At 39.5% G+C, this 20,497-nt stretch overlaps 1 protein-coding gene across 4 annotated transcripts in view; it reads left to right on the top strand.

Annotated features, from left to right (window-relative positions):
* IMPG1 (interphotoreceptor matrix proteoglycan 1) overlaps window positions 1-20,497 on the top strand; it is a 102,905-nt gene that overhangs the window by 56,356 nt on the left and 26,052 nt on the right. For all 4 annotated transcript variants that reach the window (XM_087944470.1, XM_087944456.1, XM_087944451.1 and 1 more), the window contains exons 8-12: window positions 1,234-1,292; window positions 10,795-10,815; window positions 14,749-14,981; window positions 18,907-18,983; window positions 20,155-20,359. In XM_087944470.1, the coding sequence (XP_087800596.1) occupies window positions 1,234-1,292; window positions 10,795-10,815; window positions 14,749-14,981; window positions 18,907-18,983; window positions 20,155-20,359 (595 nt within the window). The remainder of the gene's footprint in view (window positions 1-1,233; window positions 1,293-10,794; window positions 10,816-14,748; window positions 14,982-18,906; window positions 18,984-20,154; window positions 20,360-20,497) is intronic.

Here is a 20,497-nt window from a genome sequence, read left to right on the forward strand (position 1 = left end):
GGTGGCCTAGAAGCCAGGAGAGTGAGTTCTAGTCCCAGTTTAGGCATGAAAGGCAGCTGGGTGACCTTGAGCCAATCACTCTCACCCCAAGCCACCTCATGAGGTTGTTGTTGTGGGGAAAATAGGAAGAAATGGTATTATGAATGCTGCCTGGAGTGACTTATACAAAACAATGAACATCTAATAAATAGCAGATCATTCTTTTTGCCTTTTGAATTGCCAGATCAGTTTCAAATGTAAGGCTCCTTTAAGCAGCTTTGAAGGAACTTAATGATGTTTCCCTACAAAGTGTACAGTAGAGAAAAATCCCTTAATTTGCTGCATACTAAGCTTCAGAATTAATAATCTATTTGTCCACTATTACGCTATGGGTTAAGTCCATTTTAAAATGAGATTTCAGACAAATTAATCTTTACAGTTTGAGTGTAAATCAATATACAAATGGACTGACATTATATATCAAACTTCACTTCTCTTGAAAGTATATCTGCAAAGTGAAGCATTCGTCAGTGGGATAGGCACTGGTAGATTTGTCCGGAGGTGGTATTCAGCAGGTTCTGACCAGTTCTGGAGAACCAGTAGTGGAAATTTTGAGTAGTTCAGAGAACCAGTGGTAACCTTCCCCCTGGAGTGGGGTGGGAATGGAGATTTTACAGTATCCTTCTCCTGCCACGTCTACCAAGCCACACTGACCAAGCCATGCCACGCCATGCCCACCAAGCCACACCCACCAAGTCATGCCATGCCATGCCACTCCCACCAAGCCACGCCCACAGAACCGGTAGTAAAAAAAATTGAATCCCACCCTGGATTTGTCCCTTATGCATTCCTTCAGATAAAGATTCAAGGGCTGCTTTCTTCATGCTATCCTTGGTCAAGCAATTGGGGGATAATGGGAGCTGTAATACAGAACACTTTGGAAGGTCTCAAGTTAGGGAAGGCTGTTCTAGAAAATGCAATGCAACTTTACATGATTTAATTGTATATGCTCATATATGATTTTTAAAAGTTCCATATCTGGTATGTTTTATAGATATTGGCGCCCTATTAATTATAAAACAGAAACAAGTTCTGTAATGTTCTTTTTAAATTCTTGAGTTGTGTTTAACAAATATTAGAACAAGGTCTGCTGGGAGTAAATACTAAATAAATATTTTAGATAATATTTGTTAATTCCTCTAGCTGAGGAGTGAGCACATAATTACCTTCAGTTTTTTCTTTTCTCTCTAATAGATGCAAAAGATATTTGAAAAACTTGCAGGTTTCAAAGAAATTCGCGTCTTAGGATTTAGGTAAGTGTTACTTTTAAAGTAACAAGGCTGTTGTTATTATTTATTTACTGTATGATATCCCGCTTTTTCTGTGAGATCTCAAAGTGATAGATTTCTCCTTATTTTGTTCCTATAGCAATCCTAGGAAGTACTGTTGGCTGAAAAATAGTGAATGGTCTACATTCCCCAATGAATTATGTGATTAAATGAAGAACTAATTAAGTAGAACCCCTTGCCTACTTAATTACACTTTCTCACTTTCTTTTGTTAGAAGAAGTCATCAGGAGTTGATTGACCTGCCTTTCCTTTTAAGTCTTTGGGGAACCTCTGATGATATTATTATTGGTAGTGGTGGTAATTTAATTGAAAATATTTCTAAATGAGTTTATGACTTGCACATTTTCAGTCTTTTAAATTGAAGAAATTGATACAGTTCTGGGATCACAAGCTGTTTTAAAAGATGATGCAACTACAATTTAACTTAAAAGCCTGCATGTCTTTCTTCACCATTGTAGAATTGGTTATATAAGTTATTATTAATAAAATTTTCTTCATTGGCTTCCATTAATACTTGTAGGATACAAACAGCAAGTAGTTTGGAGTTGCTAGTTTCAAAACTGAAGTTAGTAAGGCCAAGTTTATCTTCAACCCCCAAATTTCTATGAATACAATTATTAATTTCTAAGGAATGAATAGCTATGATTGACTGTGGGAGAAATGATATTATTTAAAACAGGCTGGGGAATTCTGGGAGTTGAAGTCCACCAGGCTTAAAGTTGCCAAGGTTGGAGACCCCTGATTTAAAAGACAGGCTAGAAATAGTTTAGAAAAGAAACTAGCAGAGATGCCTTTTAAGTAATGTATAATTTAAATGAAAAATGTGTGATTCCAGTGCAGAGGAAGCGTGAAGTGAAGTGAGCAGAAGAGGAGAATGATCTGGAAAAATAACATGCCACCACAAGAGCTTTCCCTAAATTGACCTTTCCTCAATATCAGGATGATGCTATCATCTAACATTCATTGGCAGTCCTTGATGTTCATATCTCTCAGGTGTATCTACCAAGGTTGACATTTTAAATGTCCCTTGCCATCATAGGAAAATGGGGTTTCAGTTAGGATCTTCTTACAGTAACTAATTTTTTCAGCAACCACACAACTATAAACATAATCTTGAAAGTGACACACATCCCTATCACAAATTTTCCTTCTCAGAGTAAGCAAGATTAGTAGCGCAAAGAAAAGGAGTAAGAAATAGTAAGTGGTAACAAAGCAATAATAATAATAATAAAAACATGAAAATGAAATATGAAATATGTAGTTAAATTTATTACACTAAATTCATTCATTATATATCTCCATACCTTATATTCTTGCCAAACATTTTGGCTTCCTCCATGTCCACACACGCAATTCATATTGCCCTTTGCTTCTTAAACTCCTCACTTCTTTTCATTAAGTTCCTGCAACAACTTTCTCTATTTTCTACTCTTTCTCAGTCCAGTCACTCTTCCATCATATAGACATTTTGCAATTTGAATGCAAAACATCCAATTTGTTTCTTGGTTTTTGTTTCGGTACAATAAACCACTTCAGTACACCTCTTCCATCTTTGTCATTTCCTTTTGACTAATTCCTTCATCATTCATTCATTCTTCACCTTGTCTCTTTCTCTTTGGTTTACCACACAGTCTTCTTAAGTATCCCATTCCCACATAAGTTTATTTTAGGTTTCTCCTGACATGTAGATTGCTACTTTAATATAATAACATATTTGCACAAAACATTCTATAATACAAATCTATTTATTTATCACATACTCCCAGGCATGCTCACACTATTCTATGCAAGTTAGGATTTCTAATGTAGAGACAAGCCAGAATAGATTTGCCTATGTGCTGCCACTTAGGAAGTCTATGCAATGTGCTAACACAACTCAACACACTATTCTTTTCTTCTAAATAAACAACCAATGTTGACATTTCTTGGTTTTTCTCTTTGTCCAACAATGACTTTACATAAAACTGAGATTTAAAAATAAATCTGGAAGAAAAATGGTAATTACTGTAGCTAGACATGAATTCTGTGCCTCATCCAATCACAGTTCAAGACATTAATTTCAGCTTGTTGGCTGCAACTTGGATAAAACGTATTAGCTCCCTGTTGGTTTTAGCATTCCACTGAAGGTAATAAGTGGTATCACTTTCAGTTGGCTGTTCCTTGCTCCAATTTTTCCACTTTCCCCCAATCCCTGAGGGTGAAGTAAGCAATTTATTATTGTTTCTAATATCTATGTTTGTATGTTTGTGATTTCCACACATATACACACACACACACACACACAAACAAACATTCTCTTTAGGAAATATAATCTTAAATGAATGCCGAAAGATTATTTTCCTTTTTAAATTTGAGAAAACAAAGCTCTTTATCTTCTTTTTCTTTATTTCTGTTTTGACATGTTGTTATTTAGCTTTTTTTTTTTCAAACTCAAATAAGATATGGTTAAGAAAAAGAAGTGGAAAGAACAATGATCCTAAATTCTGGATAAAATAAAACCAAAATCCTAAGTGAGTACAAAGATTAGTGAAGTCATGTTAATATTAGCCCAATAATGTCATGGTGACATGATCCAGTGAAGTCTTTGATTATTGTAATGCTTATTCAAATCTTTAACTAATTTAATAAATGCTTAAAGATGTCTTCATTAGTATTCATTACATTTCTATGGTGTGAGAATGATAAGCTTCTTAGGCTTCTGTTAAAAAGAAATCCTGGTCATTTTAACCATAGTAGGTTTTGGCACATCTCTTCTGTTCTCTCAGTTATGCTAATTATCCAAAACCCAGTTCCTCACCATTGCAAAGGTGTAACCTGTTCTGTCGCCAGTAAAGAGACTCGCAGACCGGAGTTGAATTCAGCTCTTTAATTATAACAGTAACTTCAACTGCAGTTGAACCGCAGCAGCCCCTTTTATAGTGGCTGCTCCATGGCTCGCAACCAATGACATTTAGTTAAACTTCCTGCCGCTATTGGCAGCCAATCAGGTACTAACGTTACTAACCAATTGTATCGTTGCTTCTGTTAACCAATAGGAACGTTTCCCTAGAAGTCTTTATTTAAATACACTACACCCCTCCCCTCTTGGTTCGTTCCAACATAACGTAGTCACGCAGGTAGGCGGGGGTCTTGTGAGTCCTTGTTGACCTGCGCAGTTCAGTCCCTGTGTTGGTCTCCGCCGGTTCGGACAGGCCAGCCGTCCGTTCCTCTCCTCCCTCTGGAATCTCTTGGGAGAGAGCCTCGACCGCGCTGCTTTGGTCGTGTCTTGGGATTGTGGATCTTACTCTGCGGTCTGGGCCTGCTGGATGGGCAGCGTGGTCTCCTCGCTGAGCATGTGGGCAGATCGAGTCGGCCTGGCTGCTTCTCCCCTGAGGTTCCTTCAACTCCTCTTGTTTCTCGAAGTTTTCTAAGGGTAAGTTATTTTTATTTTCTTTATTAATTTGTTTTCCCCCCCCCCTGGATTTTTTATTATTGTCTGGGGGTGTTTGGACAAATGTTTGTTCTGCGTTTCTGGGAACGTTGGTGTCTCGTTCGATGTGTCGGGACCGTAGCTGGTCGATGTGTCGTTTCCACAATCTGCCATCGGTGGTTTCTAAACGGTAGGAACGAGGGCCCGTGATCTGAGTAATCGTTGCCGGTAACCACAATGGTTCTCCGGTAAGATTTTTTGCGTAGACTAAATTGCCTGGTAAGAAAGAGCGGCACTTACTGGACGAGTCTGGTGGCTTTTCTGGGTTGTAGGTCGGGTGCAGTCTATCCAAGTAAGATCTCAATTTTCTTCCCATCAAAAGTTCAGCTGGGCTCTTGTTCGTAGTTGTGCATGGTGTTATATGTTGGATGGTGAGCATGGTGTTGAGTTTTTCTTGCATATCACTTCCGTCAAGCCTTTCCAGTGCTTCTTTTGTAAAACGAACCATGCGTTCCACCCTACCGTTCGCCGCTGGATAAGCTGGCACTGTCAAAGCATGTCATCAATAAGGTATCCCAGGAATTCGACCTGGTTTGTGGCAAGTTGGCATTTTTCTTTTTTGACCTTGAGTCCTGCTTCTCTAAATTTTGTCAGAACTGCCCTTAAATGGTCTTTTAATTGTTTTTTGTTTTCAGCAGATATTAATATGTCATCGAAATAGGGCACCACCCCTTTTAGACCTTGTAGAAGGCGTTCCATTAGGCTCTGGAAAATGCCAGGGGCTACACTTACGCCGGATTGTAGTCTATTGCATTTGAATGCTCCTCTGTGTGTAATGATGGTTTGTGCCTCGGCTGTTTCAGGATCAACGGGTAACTGTTGATATGCCTGCGCGAGGTCGAGTTTTGCAAAAATTCTGCCTCTTCCCAATGAATGCAATAGGTGTTGGACTACTGGAACGGGGTATGAGCTCTGTTGGAATGCGTGGTTCAGGGTGGCCTTATAGTCACCACAGATGCGCACAGACCCATCAGGTTTTATAGGGGTCACAATTGGGGTCTCCCATCTGGCGTGGTCAGTTGGCTCTAGAACCCCCTGAGCGATTAGTTTGTTTAGTTGTTCGTCAATTTTAGGACTTAGTGCAAATGGTACCCGCCTGGCTTTGAGTCTAACTGGAGCTACGTTCGGGTTTAAGTTAAACGATATAGGGGTCCCACGGTACTTGCCTAAAGTCCCGTCAAAAACGTCATGGAATTCTTCCATCAGGTCTTTTTCCCAGTCAGTCATGGTGGTGTTGTTTATTCCTGTCACCTCGATCCCGAGCGGTTCGAACCATTCTAAACCGAGCAGGCTGGGCCGATCTCTGTCAACGATGGTTAATGGCAGGATCTTGGTGTGCCTTTTAAAACTTACTTTGAATTGTCCTAGCCCTACTACCGGTATTTTGTTACCCTGGTAGTCCTTGATGATTAAGCTTTGCTTCTCAAGTTCTCTGAGTTTTATATCGGAAATCAAGCTTTTTATTGTGTTCCCTGACACCATTGATAAATACGAACCGGAGTCTACTTCCATCTCGCACAGCTCGCCTTCAATCAGGATGTTGATTCGAACCTTCTTAGTGTTTGTTGTTCTGGCCGTCCCAATTGTGATCGTTTGGTGTGTTTCTTCCTTTTCGTCTTTCCGTTGACTTTTTCCATCACGGTTCCAACGGCTTCCGGTTGTCATTTCTTTGTTTCTGTGGGAGCGGGGGGTACTGCCCTGTCTCCTTGAATTATAGCTCTTTTTGTTTTGGAATACCCTTGCGATGTGTCCCCGTTTCTCACAATTCCGGCAGATAGCGTTCAGGATTTGACACTCAGATTTCGGGTGGTTTCCGCCGCAACCCGCACACTGGAACTCGGATCTTCTGCCTTGTCTCTCTCTCTGGTTCCTTTCTGAGTAGAGTCTGTTCACTTCCTCGTCTTCGTCATCTGAATCGGTTGATGATTCGATGTCCTCATGGTGAGAGGATGTGGCAGCGTGCTTTTTGGTTCCCTCTGTCTTCTTCTCTTTGTTCATGCTCAGGCTGCCCGCCATATTCATCTGCTTCATTTTTGCTGCAGATTTCTTTGCGGCTTCAGCGGCAGTTGCTTCAGCAATGGCTTCGTTGACGGTGATATTTGGTCGGTTTAGTAGTTTGCTCTGTAAGGTTGCGTCTCTTAGTCCAAGGACTATGCGATCCCTCACGGCTTTATCCATGTTGAGGAATTCGCATGCCCCCCCAATGTCTCTTAATGCTGCTATGAAGTCTCCAATGCTCTCGCCTTCTAGTTGGTCGCGCTTGTAAAACTCGTGTCTTCTAATTAGGTTGGATACGGCCGGTGCGTAATGGTTCCTCAACATCCGATTCAGGTCTGGCCATGCCATCTGTTTCACATCATTTGGTCTTGCTAACGCTTTGGCCATTTTAAAAACAGTCAGGCTGCAATGCGTTAGGAATACGGCTCTCTTCCTTTGGTCGGTGATTCCTTGCAGTTCGTTGCTTTCTAAAAACATCAGGAATCTGTCAATGTACGACTCCCATTCTTCTTCGGCGGGGTTGAACGGTGCGGGTGGCGAATTGCTGCCGGCCATCTCGTTGGTCCTTCGGCTGTTGTTGCCACGTGCTTACGGTCTTTGTCTCTTCAATCCCACCTTCGTCGCCAGTATTCTGTCGCCAGTAAAGAGACTCACAGACCGGAGTTGAATTCAGCTCTTTAATTATAACAGTAACTTCAACTGCAGTTGAACCACAGCAGTCCCTTTTATAGCGGCTGCTCCATGGCTTGCAACCAATGACATTTAGTTAAACTTCCCGCCGCTATTGGCGGCCAATCAGGTACTAACGTTACTAACCAATTGTATCATTGCTTCTGTTAACCAATAGGAACATTTCCCTAGAAGTCTTTATTTAAATACACTACATAACCATTCTCAGGTTCATTACAGTACACTGACTGTGCTGGAGTTAGTGTACTGTAGCTCCTCTTGGCCCCTTCCTCCATAATCAACTTGTATTTATTAATAGGAACTCAAATGTCAACCTTATTTTACATGTTGGAGTAGTAATGTTCATATGGGTCAAATTACTTTCCTCCGGAAAATTGTTCTGCTTTCAAAGCTGCTATTATAGCCATGTATTTTTTACTCTAGTATAGATCCCGGGGTACAAATCGTCTGAGAAATAGCTCAAGCATTCAACTATGAAAATAAGGCAGAATAGAAGGGGAAAAAGTAAAATCAGGCATCTAAGGCTCTGAGATTTCTCAGTGGTTGCTTCCACAATAAGGCCCTTTACAATATGACCCTTGCTTGTATGATTCTGAAGGGAGTCCTGTCATATTCAGTGAAACTTTCTCACAAGCAAAGAGATTAGAGTTTGCAGGACTTGAGGAATCAAAGTTGTGTTAATTAGCTAGAAGTAGAATGTCATTTCACGTGGTGCTGTTTTATCTGGCAGTGACTTGCCTTATGGATAAGATCTTTGTACAATGTTACTTCAGGGAGTGTTAGAGGTCCCCTAACCTTTAAAATAAGCATTTTAATAATTCCATTGTTTTATTTGGGAAATCCTGGGACTTTTCTTACTACTTTCCTTAGATTGTTTTCCCCCTTCCTTTCCTTTTTTTTTTCAAAATGTTAAAAGTTCCACAAAGTGTATATACATACTCAAGGAAAACATTAATGAAAGGGCCCCAGTACAGTGAAGATCAGAATTTGAATATAATTCATTTTAATTTAATATAATTTATCCTTCCCATCTTCTCATCTTTCTCACCTCTTATCTTTCCTTCTATCTTCTCCTGTTGGTATATTATAATTTATCAACTGTTATTGTATCTTATGCTTTATTATTCTATCTTATAATTTATGACCTATGACATCTCTTTATTGCTTGCATGTACACTGAGAACTTATGCACTGGAGACAAATTCCTTGTGTGTCCAATCACACTTGGCCAATAAAGAATTCTACATTCTATTCTATTCTATTCTATTCTATTCTATTCTGTTCTGTTCTATTCTATTCTATTCTGTTCTGTTCTGTTCTGTTCTATTCTATTCCAAACCAAACGGCACTTCTGCCCACCAGCCTTCAAAATATCAAGCTAAACAAGTTAGCCCTGTAATTTTATTTTGAATTTTAAAATTTCAAAACAGAATGGAAAACAAAGCAAACATGAAATTCGACAAAGCACCAGTAGCACAATATAAATTATCTAGTAAAGAAACAAATTAACAAAATAATTTCAGTTTTAATAGCTGGTTTTCAAGTATGCAGTAAACTAGATATTTGCATTCTTTGCCCCAAAGCAGAATCTGAGAGAAACAGAAACATGAGTAAAACTACTTCCCTTTTTTCTGTGTCATACGGGAAACAATAGAGGTATTGAACTTCTTACATTGAGTTTTGATGTTTAGTGTTTTATTCTGCACCAACATTCTGATTATACTTTAACTCAAAACTGAGTACCTGAATGTCTGTAGGGCACTGCCAATAGAAATAGCAGACACAAGAGGATTAAAGACATTGTACTGTATTGCTTCTGAGAATTAAAGACATAGTAGTATATTCAGGGGTAGGATTCAACTGGTTTTACTACCAGTTCGGTGACTATGTTTTGCACGTGTGTAAAAAACCTTAAGCTGTGCCGCCCGGACAGCTGAAAAGCGCTGCACGTAGGTGTGCAGCGTTTGAAAAGCCACTTTTTTTCTGCTTTTTCAAGCTTAGCTGTGCTGTGCAAAGAAGCTGAGGTTGAAAAAGCAGGAAATAAAGGACAGGTAAGAGCCCGGGTGGGTGAGTGGGCCAAACAGCAGCAAACACAGAACCAGTTTGGTGTCTGCTGCTCTTCAGAGCTACCGGTTCTATAGAACCAAGCAGAACCGGAAGCATCCCACCCCTGAGTGTATTGTTAAAGACATCTACTGTACTGTTTCTAGGTGAAAATAAATCTTAACTGCCTCTCTCTCAAAATTAATACATAAATACAGGCAGTTCTTGACTTACAACAGTTCATTTAGTAACCATTCAAAGTTACAAAAGCCCTGGAAAAAGTGAGTTATGACCAGTTTTTTACACTTATTGCTGTTGTAGCATCACCATGGTCATGTGTCCAAAATTCATGCACCTGGCAACTTGACTCATATTTATAACGGTTGCCGTATCCCAGTGTCAGGTAATCACCTTTTGCGACCTTCTGACAAGCAAAGTCAATGGGGAGGCCAGATTCACTTAACAACCATGTCACTAAGGCAGCAACTGCAGTGATTCACTTAACAAGAGTGGCAGGAAAGGTCGTAAAATGGGGCAAAACGCACTTAACAAATGTCTCGCTTGGCCGAATAATTTTGGTCTCTGTTGTGGTTGTAGGCCTACCTAAGGTAGGCCCATAAGGAAATTGTTAATTAAAAATTGCTGCATTAAGGTTACGGGTTTCCTATAGTTGCTAGAAATTGAGTCTTAGAATGCTGACAGCTATAGAAGGAAAAAAAGAAGGAGGGGAATCTTTCCTTTGGAATTTTCTTACCGGGGTGCCCACAGAGGAATCAGAAAATTCAAAAGGATGGCTCTGACAGCATCTTCAAAGCCCTAACCTTTTCACATGCGTTGTATGTGCAACACGTATGGCACAATCACAGCCATCATCTTGATTTTTTTGACAACACCCCCCAAACACCCCCTGCCTTTTACACACATCCTTTGTTAGCAGAAAGAAAGGTTTTCTGGAAGAGCATCGGAAAATATTGTGTAAATGATGACTCAGGGGAGAAGGATTAAGGAGGGAAAAGAGAATCTACAGCAGTTACAACCTTTTGCTACCAGAATGGAAGGAGTAATGACAGTGAATTAAACAACTGTAATGATAGCAATCTGGTTTTTCCACTCCTCCTCCTCCTCCTCCTCCTCATTTCAGTGTGAAAAATGCAGATCTTAATGTAAACAAGTGGTATATGCCCACACAGGTTAATGGTTTGACTTTTTTTTTGTCTTTCTTCCTTTTGAATGCTTCCATCTATCCTGTCGTATGCTGAACTGAAGACAGAAGAAGGAAAAAGATGGGTAACTTTCCTGCAGGTTTTTTTAATAGGTGATATATAATTAGTTATAGCAGTAATATTAAATAAGTCGATTTCTTTTCTTTCAAATACAGAAGGAAATATTTTCTTTAAATGACATTGTATAGTCTAGGCAAATTAAATCGGGTAGAAAGCAAAAGTCACTGCTCTGTCCAAGACCTAGTACATAATGGGTTCAGTGTAGTGTCGATAAACATTTGGGAAGCAAAACAGAAGTCTAGGCTTCCATATTCTCACATTCCTATGTAATTGGCAACAGGCCTTAACCAGCGTGTAGTTTTTCTTTTCCCCAAATTCTTGACTTATTGTTGCCTGTATTTCAGGAACCATGGAAACCTCAAAGATGTCCTCTCTAGGAATTTGGACTTCAGAATTCTCTCATCAGCTCTATCAATGTTGAGAATTGAAGTTCACACAGCTGGAAAGCAGGCATCTTGAAGATAGTTTGTTAAAGGCTTTGCTAGACCAGGGGTCTCCAACCTTGGCAACTTTAAGACTTGTGGACTTCAAGACTTGTGGACTTCAACTGGCTGAGGAATTCTGGGAGTTGAAGTCCACAAGTCTTAAAGTTGCCAAGGTTGGAGACCCCTGTGCTAGACGAAGGCCTAATATTGTATGATTTGTTGCTGGTTTGTTCAGCAATCAATGGCAGTTTAAAAAAAAATTGAACTCCATGTGTAAAACAAGATCAGGTCCCAATCTTGCCTTTTTCTTCCTTCAGGCTGAATTGGAGAGTGGGATGAGGGAAAAGTGCCAAGTCTTAGACTTCGTTCATTTATTGAATCCTACTGAAACAACCCGAATTGTTTTCTTTCCTCTTGAGATAGCCATCACTCAGAAATCATAACCTTCACGTTCTTTTCAGAACAAAAACAAAATAAATACCTTTATATATCTCCTTGGGAAAACACCGTGTATAAAGAAAACTGCTTCCTGGGCTCCTTTTATAAAACTTTGAGACATTGCTGGAAGGTCCGTTCTCATTTGACTCACAAAATGAAATTGTCCAAGGTGCAGATTTTTTAGATCTCATGGGGCCTCCTCAGTTACTATTGAATTTTCAGTCAAACCTGAAAGCATTTTTGAAGGCTTTGTGCTTCAGGGTTTCAAGTATTTTTGCAATGGAAAGCAAAATACATTCCACTTTCCAGGGCCTCCTTATCCTTTCTATGATTTGCTACTGCAGAGGACTTTTAAAAAAAAAATAGTTCAAAAGTACTATTTTTTTCTTTGCTGTTTGAGAAGAATGAACTTTGTACTAAAATAATTGCCTGGTAGAATTGTCATTCTCCTGGAGAATGGTACAAGGACATTCATAATAAAGTAATAAAACAAATGTGGAAATCCCTAATTCTTAGAATAGAGTCTTTCGGAAATTTATACAATATCATGCCCAGTTCTCATGAGCTGGGTGAGATTTTTAATAGCAAGGGAAACGCAGAGTTTAATATTATTTATTATTATTTAATTATTTCTTATTATTATTATTTAAGAAAGACTAAATAGTTTATTTACCATTTATTATTACTGATGTTTCCTTATTATTTGTTTGTTTGTTTATATCCTACATTTATTATTTTTGTAAATAAGTCAAGGTAGCGAACATACTTCATACTCCTTCCTCCTCCTATTTTCACCACAACAACAATCCTGTGAGGTGAGTTGGGCTGAGAAAAGTGAATGGCCCAAAGTCACCCAGCCGGTTTTCATACCAAAGGCAGTGCTAGAACTCACAGCGCCTTTATCACAACATCAAAGTGGCTCTAATGTAGATCCCAATACAGAACAAGCCTTGTATCCTACTGATCTGTCCCTTCCTTCCTTTCTACTCATGAACTGCTGCACAAATAGGACAGAACCATAGTCATTTACATTTTACTATCCTGCTCTCAAGGGTTTATTTTATTAATGTTCCCCAGTCATTAATGCTACGTTTAATTCAGCAACACAAAATCCTCTGTCCTGATTGTGGATGAGGGAGAATCTCTGTGTTTGCTGGAACTGAACACCAAAGCATTGGAGCTCTGGAGCATCCAGAATTCCTGATGGCATCTGTGTCCTTTTTAACTGTGTAAATAAGCACTTTGTGCACTTGAGAGAGGTTAAAAAGAGAACATTCCACTCCTAAAGGGATGGTATTGTTTTGGTGGCTACCTGAGCCCTTCTGGATGCCCACTCAATCCCATCCCAGCTGCTCTGCACCAGTCTCAGATGCCAAACATCTTGGATGATTGACAAGCCTGGGAAGTTTGGGAAATTGTGTGCGTAGCACACAAAATTATCTGCTACAATGTCCTACCAATCAATGACTACTTCAGCTTCAACCATAACAATACAAGAGCACACAACAGATACAAACTCAATGTAAACCACTTCAAACTCAATTGCAGAAAGTACGACTTCAGCAACAGAGTGATCAATGCCTGGAATGCACTACCTGACTCTGTTGTTACATCCTCTATACCCCCACTCCTTTAACCTCAAACTATCCACTATTGACCTCACCCCATTCCTAAGAGGTCCATAAGGGGCGTGCTTAAGTGTACCATCGTGCCTACCATCCCTGTCCTATTGTCCCCATTTATTCGTACCTATTTCCTGTATTCTTACTCATGTTTATACTTATACCTATTATCTTGTAAGCAATTGACAAATCAAATCAATAAAATAAATAAATAAAATAAATGTCCTAAGGGAGGCAATGGACTGGCCTTGTGAATAAAACTACATGAAACAGAAGGCCAGTTCAATTTAAAGTCTAATCAAAAGAGAAATATGCAGTAAAAAAACCATTAAATCAGAGAAAAGCAATGTGTGAGATCTCTCTCTCTCTCTCTCTCTCTCTCTCTCTCTCTCTCTCTCTCTCTCTCTCTCTCATACACACACACACACACACACACACAATTATTAGATTTTGCTACAGGTTAATGATGCTCATTTCATGTCTTTAACAGATTCAAGGACTTAAGAGACAAAAGTAATGAAAAATGTCTTCTTTACAAAAATGATAGCAATAGCACTTAGACTTCTATACCACTTCATGGTGCTTTACAGCACCTGCTTAGCAGTTTTCAACCTCAGCCTCTTGCCCCCAACAATCTGGGTTCTCATTTTACCGACCTCGGAAGGATGGAAGGCTGCATTAACCTTGAGCCGGTGAGAATTGAACTGCTGCAGTCGGCAGAATTAGCCTGCAATACTGCATTGTAACCCCTGCACCACCAAGGCTCTTGATATCTGAGTAATGGCTATATTAAGCGCAGGCTGAGAGGATGTTTCACTAATCTCTTGAGAATTTTATTTTCACCAATTGTATTTTTGTTTTTACAAAGACCCATATGCCTCAAGAGCGGTATCGCCTGAAAAATTATTTGTTTTGTTTATTTTCTACATTTTAAATTGTATTCCTGGGTAAATGAGATGCACTTTCATTTTGCTGAAATACTGGTACATTGGAGTAGGTCTTTCAATAATATAGTCAAGGCATCCAACGGATGGAGCGGGGGGGCTCTGAAATGTCAAGATGGCCACCACAACCATGTGACTGAAGCCAGTCCCTTTTTATTTCTGTGGCCATGTCGCATAAAAGGTTTCAAATCTTCAATCACATGATTATGACTGTGACTTTATTTAAACCCCCCCACCCATGGACAACCTGAATAATGTCAAGTTGATGTTTTAAACTGATATGAACTGTATTACAAAATGAATCGATAGTCAATGGCATTTTATTTATGCCCATTTCCATAAGCTCTGCAGTAAAATTTAAGTCAGAAATTAGCTGGAAGATATTACTTGTTGGCTGTAGTTTAATTCAGCACCTTAGCTGTAAAAATCAGTCCCCAAATAATATACCATGTTCCTTCCTCCTCCCACATCAACAAACCGATATTCCTTTCTTCTTCCTACTCCACAGGACAAGCAGCACTGTGGCACAATATATTGCCAACTTTGAAAGAGATGGTTCAGAACTACCTGCGGATGGTACTGACGTCAAAAAAATTGAAAGCGAGAAGAGCATTCTTGGCGAAGAGAAGGAGATACCTACATTTGTACCGAAAATAGCAGACCTTCAGCAGATGGTTGCCATGCTCTTACAAGAAGATAAATCATTATTCATGGACTTTGAAACACTCCAGTTTAAGGATGGTCAGTAAGTTAGAAATGCTTACTGCAAATTAATTAATGGATGGATGGATTGATTAATGTTACTCTGATCTTCTCAAAGAAATTGAATAGTCCCCTGCCTTATAGATTCTTTGTATTTTCTTCCTCAGAAAAATGGTATTAGGAAGTTGTGGGCTGCTTTTCTGTGATATGTCATAGTTGATAACTAACTTCCTTCCTTTTTTTTTTTCTGAATCATTCCATTTCACTGTTTTGGTGCATGTATCTGATTTCTTATTTTGAGGGCAAGCTTTGTTCCCTACCTCCCCAGACAAATCCAAGAGATTTTAGCTCCTGAATAGTGTTCCTTGTAGTTGCTGTTGTTCTCCTCCATTAGGCTGACTTATAATTAATTAAGAAACCTATTTTAGATAATAAAAAGAAAAGAGCAGCAAATTAAAACTAAAGATATGTCAGCAAGATGATTGCATTTGCTCGACTTGTTAGGAGACATGCCATCCTTTTATCTCTTACTCTCCGTGTACTGCTCTTTTCCCCCCAACTAGTTAATGTTATAAGCATTCTATAGAGTCGCAATCTTTTTGTGGTGCCCGCAAAAGAGGTGGTATGGACCATAAGGTGTATATCTCCAATACCAAGCTTGGCTTTCTGTTTGGAGCTCAGAGGCAGGGGATGGAAACATATGGGAAGCAGCTCTTTCTAAATTATGCAGGCCTTGAAAGGTCAAATTCCATATTCTGAATTAGCCTTGGAAGCAAATACAGAAGCACAGCAAACCAAACCAAGCCTGGGATTATATGCTTCCCAGCCTCCTCTTGCCAGAGGTTGAATTTTGTATTTGTGCTAGTGGAAGCTTCTGATGACCTTCAGAACCAGCCCAAGATAAAGTGCATTTCAGTCATTGAAGCAGGAGATTATTGAGTAAGGCCAAAACCTTATCTGAAATGGGATGCAGGGAGTTCACCAGCCTTTAGTGTAAAAGGCAGCCTTTGTGTCCGCTGTTGATAGAAAATGCCATAAGACAGCAGGGTCAAAAAAAACAACACCCCAAGTCTGCCTCAATGGTTTTCATGCGGTTGTCAGCTAATTTTCAGATAACAAAAGTATTTCATATAAATACTAGGGTAGAACAGATTTGAGACGTTTCTTTGAACTGCTAAGCATTTAGTAGCATTAGTGATATTCAGCTGAATGGAATGGAATGAATGGAATGGTGTGATCCAGGAAGCAGATGACAATGACTGACCCTATTTAATTTGTATAATTTTTAATACATAAAGTATGTGATGATCTAGCTAAATAAATTGAGGCATGAAACAGTGTTATTGAATGACCAGGTTTTAATTAATTACAAAAGACAGGAATATTTTGCCTACTGCTGCTATATGGCTTCACTTCAGAAATTTTGCATAATTTGTTGCCTGCCAGATAAAGAACTAACTATTCTGTTATCATTCAAAAATTCTGTTTCCATTTACTGAGATCCTAAAAAAAAAAAATTGGGGGGGGGGTGTCTCCATTTTATGCAACCCTTTGTTGTTCCCTGATCCTTCCAGAAATGCTTTTGTAGGAAATTAAAATCTTCCTAAACCAGACATAAAAGGAATAGGACTGAAAGGGGGAATTACTAGAAATACAGCAATATGTGTCCTTTATGCCTTCTATTAATACAATTTCTGATCTATTAATGAGTCAGCTGTGATGTGTTTTGCCATGTTCTATTATGAACTCTTCTGAATGTAACAGATCAGGTAGTTGGAATTAACTGTTTAGAACTGAGCTGAAAGTTCTCACAAATTGCTTTTTTTTTTTCCTGAGGAAATGTTTTGCCCTCCTTTCTAACTAGTAGGAACATCCCTTTGCAGAACATTTGGCCAAATATTCTCCATCTCTGTTTTATGATGCCATCAACATTCTCTCTGCAATGCTTTAGAACAATGGAAGACCCAGATTCCTGAGGAAGAAATGAGTTGTTGCTGCTCCTTCCCTTTTTAATTGCCTTAGCATAAACTTTAAAAAGTAATTAAAGGATAAGGAATCCTTATTCTTTAAGTTAAAGTAGCTTCATAGTAGAGCCACTGACGTCTCTCTGGAATATCCTATTGCACTCTTGGCTAAGCACGTATGGAATGCTAAGTAGTCACTGCATGTATTGAAGCAGCAGCAGGAGTGACAGTTGCCAAGAATCAGGCAAATATGGCTGATCTCCCACTTCTATAATTTTGGAAACAGCATAGAATGATGCTTAGGTTGCCATCTAAATAGAAATGTCCATTTTGAATGCAAGGAACTGGAGTATGAATATGTGTATGTCATATAGACTGAGCCTAGTCGACAGGTACTTCTAGTTGAGTTTGCATTCAGTAACAAACTGAAATTGTTTTGATAGATACATAATGGCTGACCAAGATAAGATCTTTATCAGTATTTTCCTGCTGGGGAACCTAAAACTTTCTTTTGCAGCAGCGGTGGGGTTCAATTTTTTTTACTACCAGTTCTGTGGGTGTGACTTGGTAGGCATGGTTTGGTGGGCGTAGCGTGGCGGGCAGGATAGCAGAAGGAAACTGTAAAATCTCCATTCCTTCCCCCCTCCTGGGGGAAGGTTACTGCAAAATCCCATTCCCTCCCCACCCCACTAACCTGCTTTCCAGCTCCGTTCTCCTGTGAAGGGCAACAAAAGAAGACCCAGCTGATCAGCTGGGACTCAGGAGGCAGAGAATAGATGGGGGCGAGGCCAGTCAGAGATGGTATTTGCCGGTTCTCCAAACTACTCAAAATTTCCGTTACCAGTTCTCCAGCACTGGTCAGAACCTGCTGAATACCACCTCTGCTTTGCAGCCGCTAGTTTCACTACCCTCCCAATGCAATGGACAGTTTGGGTTTACCACACAGTGTCTAGTAACTGTCCTTATCATCCCCTCCTCCTTATAAGCAGCATCTAGGAAGCTGGAGGGGAGGTGGTCAAGAAGAAATAGTTATGGAATCTGCAGTTGAAGTGGGTGGGGGAGTAGTTAAGAGAGTGGCTAGCTTGAAATCACTGAAGGGGAGAAGTGGCAGAAAGCAGATGCTTTTCTAAGACTTGGAGTGTTTATCTGGCTGCTCTGTAGTGAGCGGAGTCAGTCTGGCAAGATTCTTATAAATTGGCGAGCAGCAATAAAATACCACTCTGATCAACTCTCAGTGTTGTTCTGGTTCTTTGTGCCTGATGTCCACCTCTCCAGACTCCTCCCCTCACTTCAGCTGCAGATTCCCTCATAAAAATAGCTGGTGCTCTGAGCCCCTTCTAACTGTTCATATCAGAGAGTCATAGTGGAGGAGAAAGCCAAGGAATGGCTTTTTGAGGGAAGAAGGAATCTTGAGCCCTGGTGGCACAGTGGTTAGAGTGCATACTGCAGGCTACTTCTGCTGACTGCTGGCTACCTGAAATTTGGCAGTTCAAATCTTACCAGGCTCAAGGTTGACTCAGCCTTCCACCCTTCCAAGGTGTATAAAATTGTTGGGGGCAATATGCTGATTCTGTAAACCGCTTAGAGGGGGCTGTAAAGCACTTTAAAGTGGTATATAAGTTGAAGTGCTATTGCTATTGAAGGTATTCCTACCTGCATTTCCTCTAGAGCAGGAGTCCAAATGGATCGATTTATCATTAGCAGGTAATCAGTTCAGTTTTCTAAGATAGTCAGAAGCCCCAGGATGTCATTGTGAAATGCAAGGACACCAATAGCTCAGATTAGAGCCTTAAAAAGGTTTTGGTTGCCCAGTTTAAGAGGATCGCCTTAGAGGTTCAGCTGATACTAACAACAAGGGGGCAAAACAGCATTTTTACTGTTATGCTGTGTTTATAACACAGAATCCTATATAATAATTGACATACTATGGTCAGTTTTGATAGGTCACAGCTGGGTAAATTTGATCAAAAAATGACCATTTCATTTGTCTCATTTTGCAGAAATCATCAGGCCATTTACTGATATAAATAATGATATGCAGCCAATGGTAACAGATGCTCTAGCTGGAGCTGAATTGGTGGGTAACTTTTATTGTCTTTTTTCCGCAACAAAACTTTAATAGTAAATAAGATTAGCATCCCTTCAATCCTCAATTCAGCACAGACATAAATACAGGGTAGTTAAGAAAAGTAATTGGCAGCAATTTGTCTGTCATTCATCACAGGTTACTAACCAGCTGAAGAACATGCACCAGTCATTTTTCTTACTGTAGGCCGAGCCTGCAGCTGAAGGACAGAAGAATAGATTTAGGTAGATTTAGACATCTACTAAAGGAGGAGGGTGAACACAATAAAACAGAAGAGCTTCACTACGGTGATAGTGCGGTAAGAGAAGAAGGGGTGAGCCAAGGCCAACATCTGAAGTTCTGACAGCCTTAGGTTTAGTTGTCGAGATTTGAAGGGAAGGAGATACAATATGGTTCCTTGACTGCTAAGGTCTCCAATACCTTAGAACAAGGCTCTTCAAACTTGGCAAGTTTAAGACTTATAGATGTCAATTCCCAGAATTCCTGAGCTAACATGACTGGAAGAGGAATTCTGGGAGTTGAAGTCCACAAGTCTTAAAGCTGTCAAGTTTGAAGACAGGGGTCTTAGAACCAATCCATTCAACAGGGGCTTTGGAAGTAAGATTTGAAAGAGTCAGATTTTTCCATTGCCAAAAGAGTAATGGTGGTGGAGAAGTCCAGTTAGGAATTTCAAGTGAAAGGTCATATCTGCAGCAGTCTAAAATGGCCAAGAGTAGCTAGGCCAATTCCTGCTTTAGCAATCAAAACTTCACAGTTGTATCCGTGGGAAGTATTATGTTGGGACAAAAAGGGGGAAAATCAATGAAAGGGAAGCTGCTAAACCTTAAGCTAACTCAGCTATTGGCTGGAGATTGGATGAGTGGACTATCATGAGATGTGAGATTTAACAGTGATATAACAATCACTTCTTGTGCCATAGCTAAAAGCTCTTGGTTGAGTTCCAAGAAATTTCACACATTTATATTCCTTGGTTTATAACAACAGCAAATCAGGTGACCAATCCTTTAGAAATATTTATGGACAGACTGATGGGCTAATATTTATTTGTTAGAGTATTTTGAACATTGTAGTATACAATTAAAGTAGAAATAAAACTTACTGTATTTTGGCCACATTAAAGTATAAATGAAGGTTGCCACTATTTTTCTCCTCTTTTTAATAGACTTCTGGAATGCCTTTCATTTATGCAAATGTAACAACAGTGACAAAAAACTTTAGTGAAGTAGATTACCCAGTCTCCACCATGTCTTCTACTGTCTTGGAGACCACGGGGATTCTCTTTCCTTCAACATTTAAAGAAATCACCAGTCAGAAGATTGAAGAAGAAATGACAAAATATCCAATTTCCATCATCTTCTCGGAGCAAGGTAAGTTGCTAGATTCTTAGCTGAACAGATATTTTCTTTTATCCTGTACCAGCAGAAATTAGTAAGTGCCCACTTACTTATGAAAAAGGTCTTCTATTTCAGCCACTGTTAATTATTGATGATCACATTCAGAATTTA

This window comes from Notechis scutatus, chromosome 1, assembly GCF_049901735.1.
Source record: "Notechis scutatus isolate UNSWTSFEM ecotype Mainland chromosome 1, rNotScu1.2, whole genome shotgun sequence".
In the NCBI taxonomy this organism is placed as follows: domain Eukaryota; kingdom Metazoa; phylum Chordata; class Lepidosauria; order Squamata; family Elapidae; genus Notechis; species Notechis scutatus.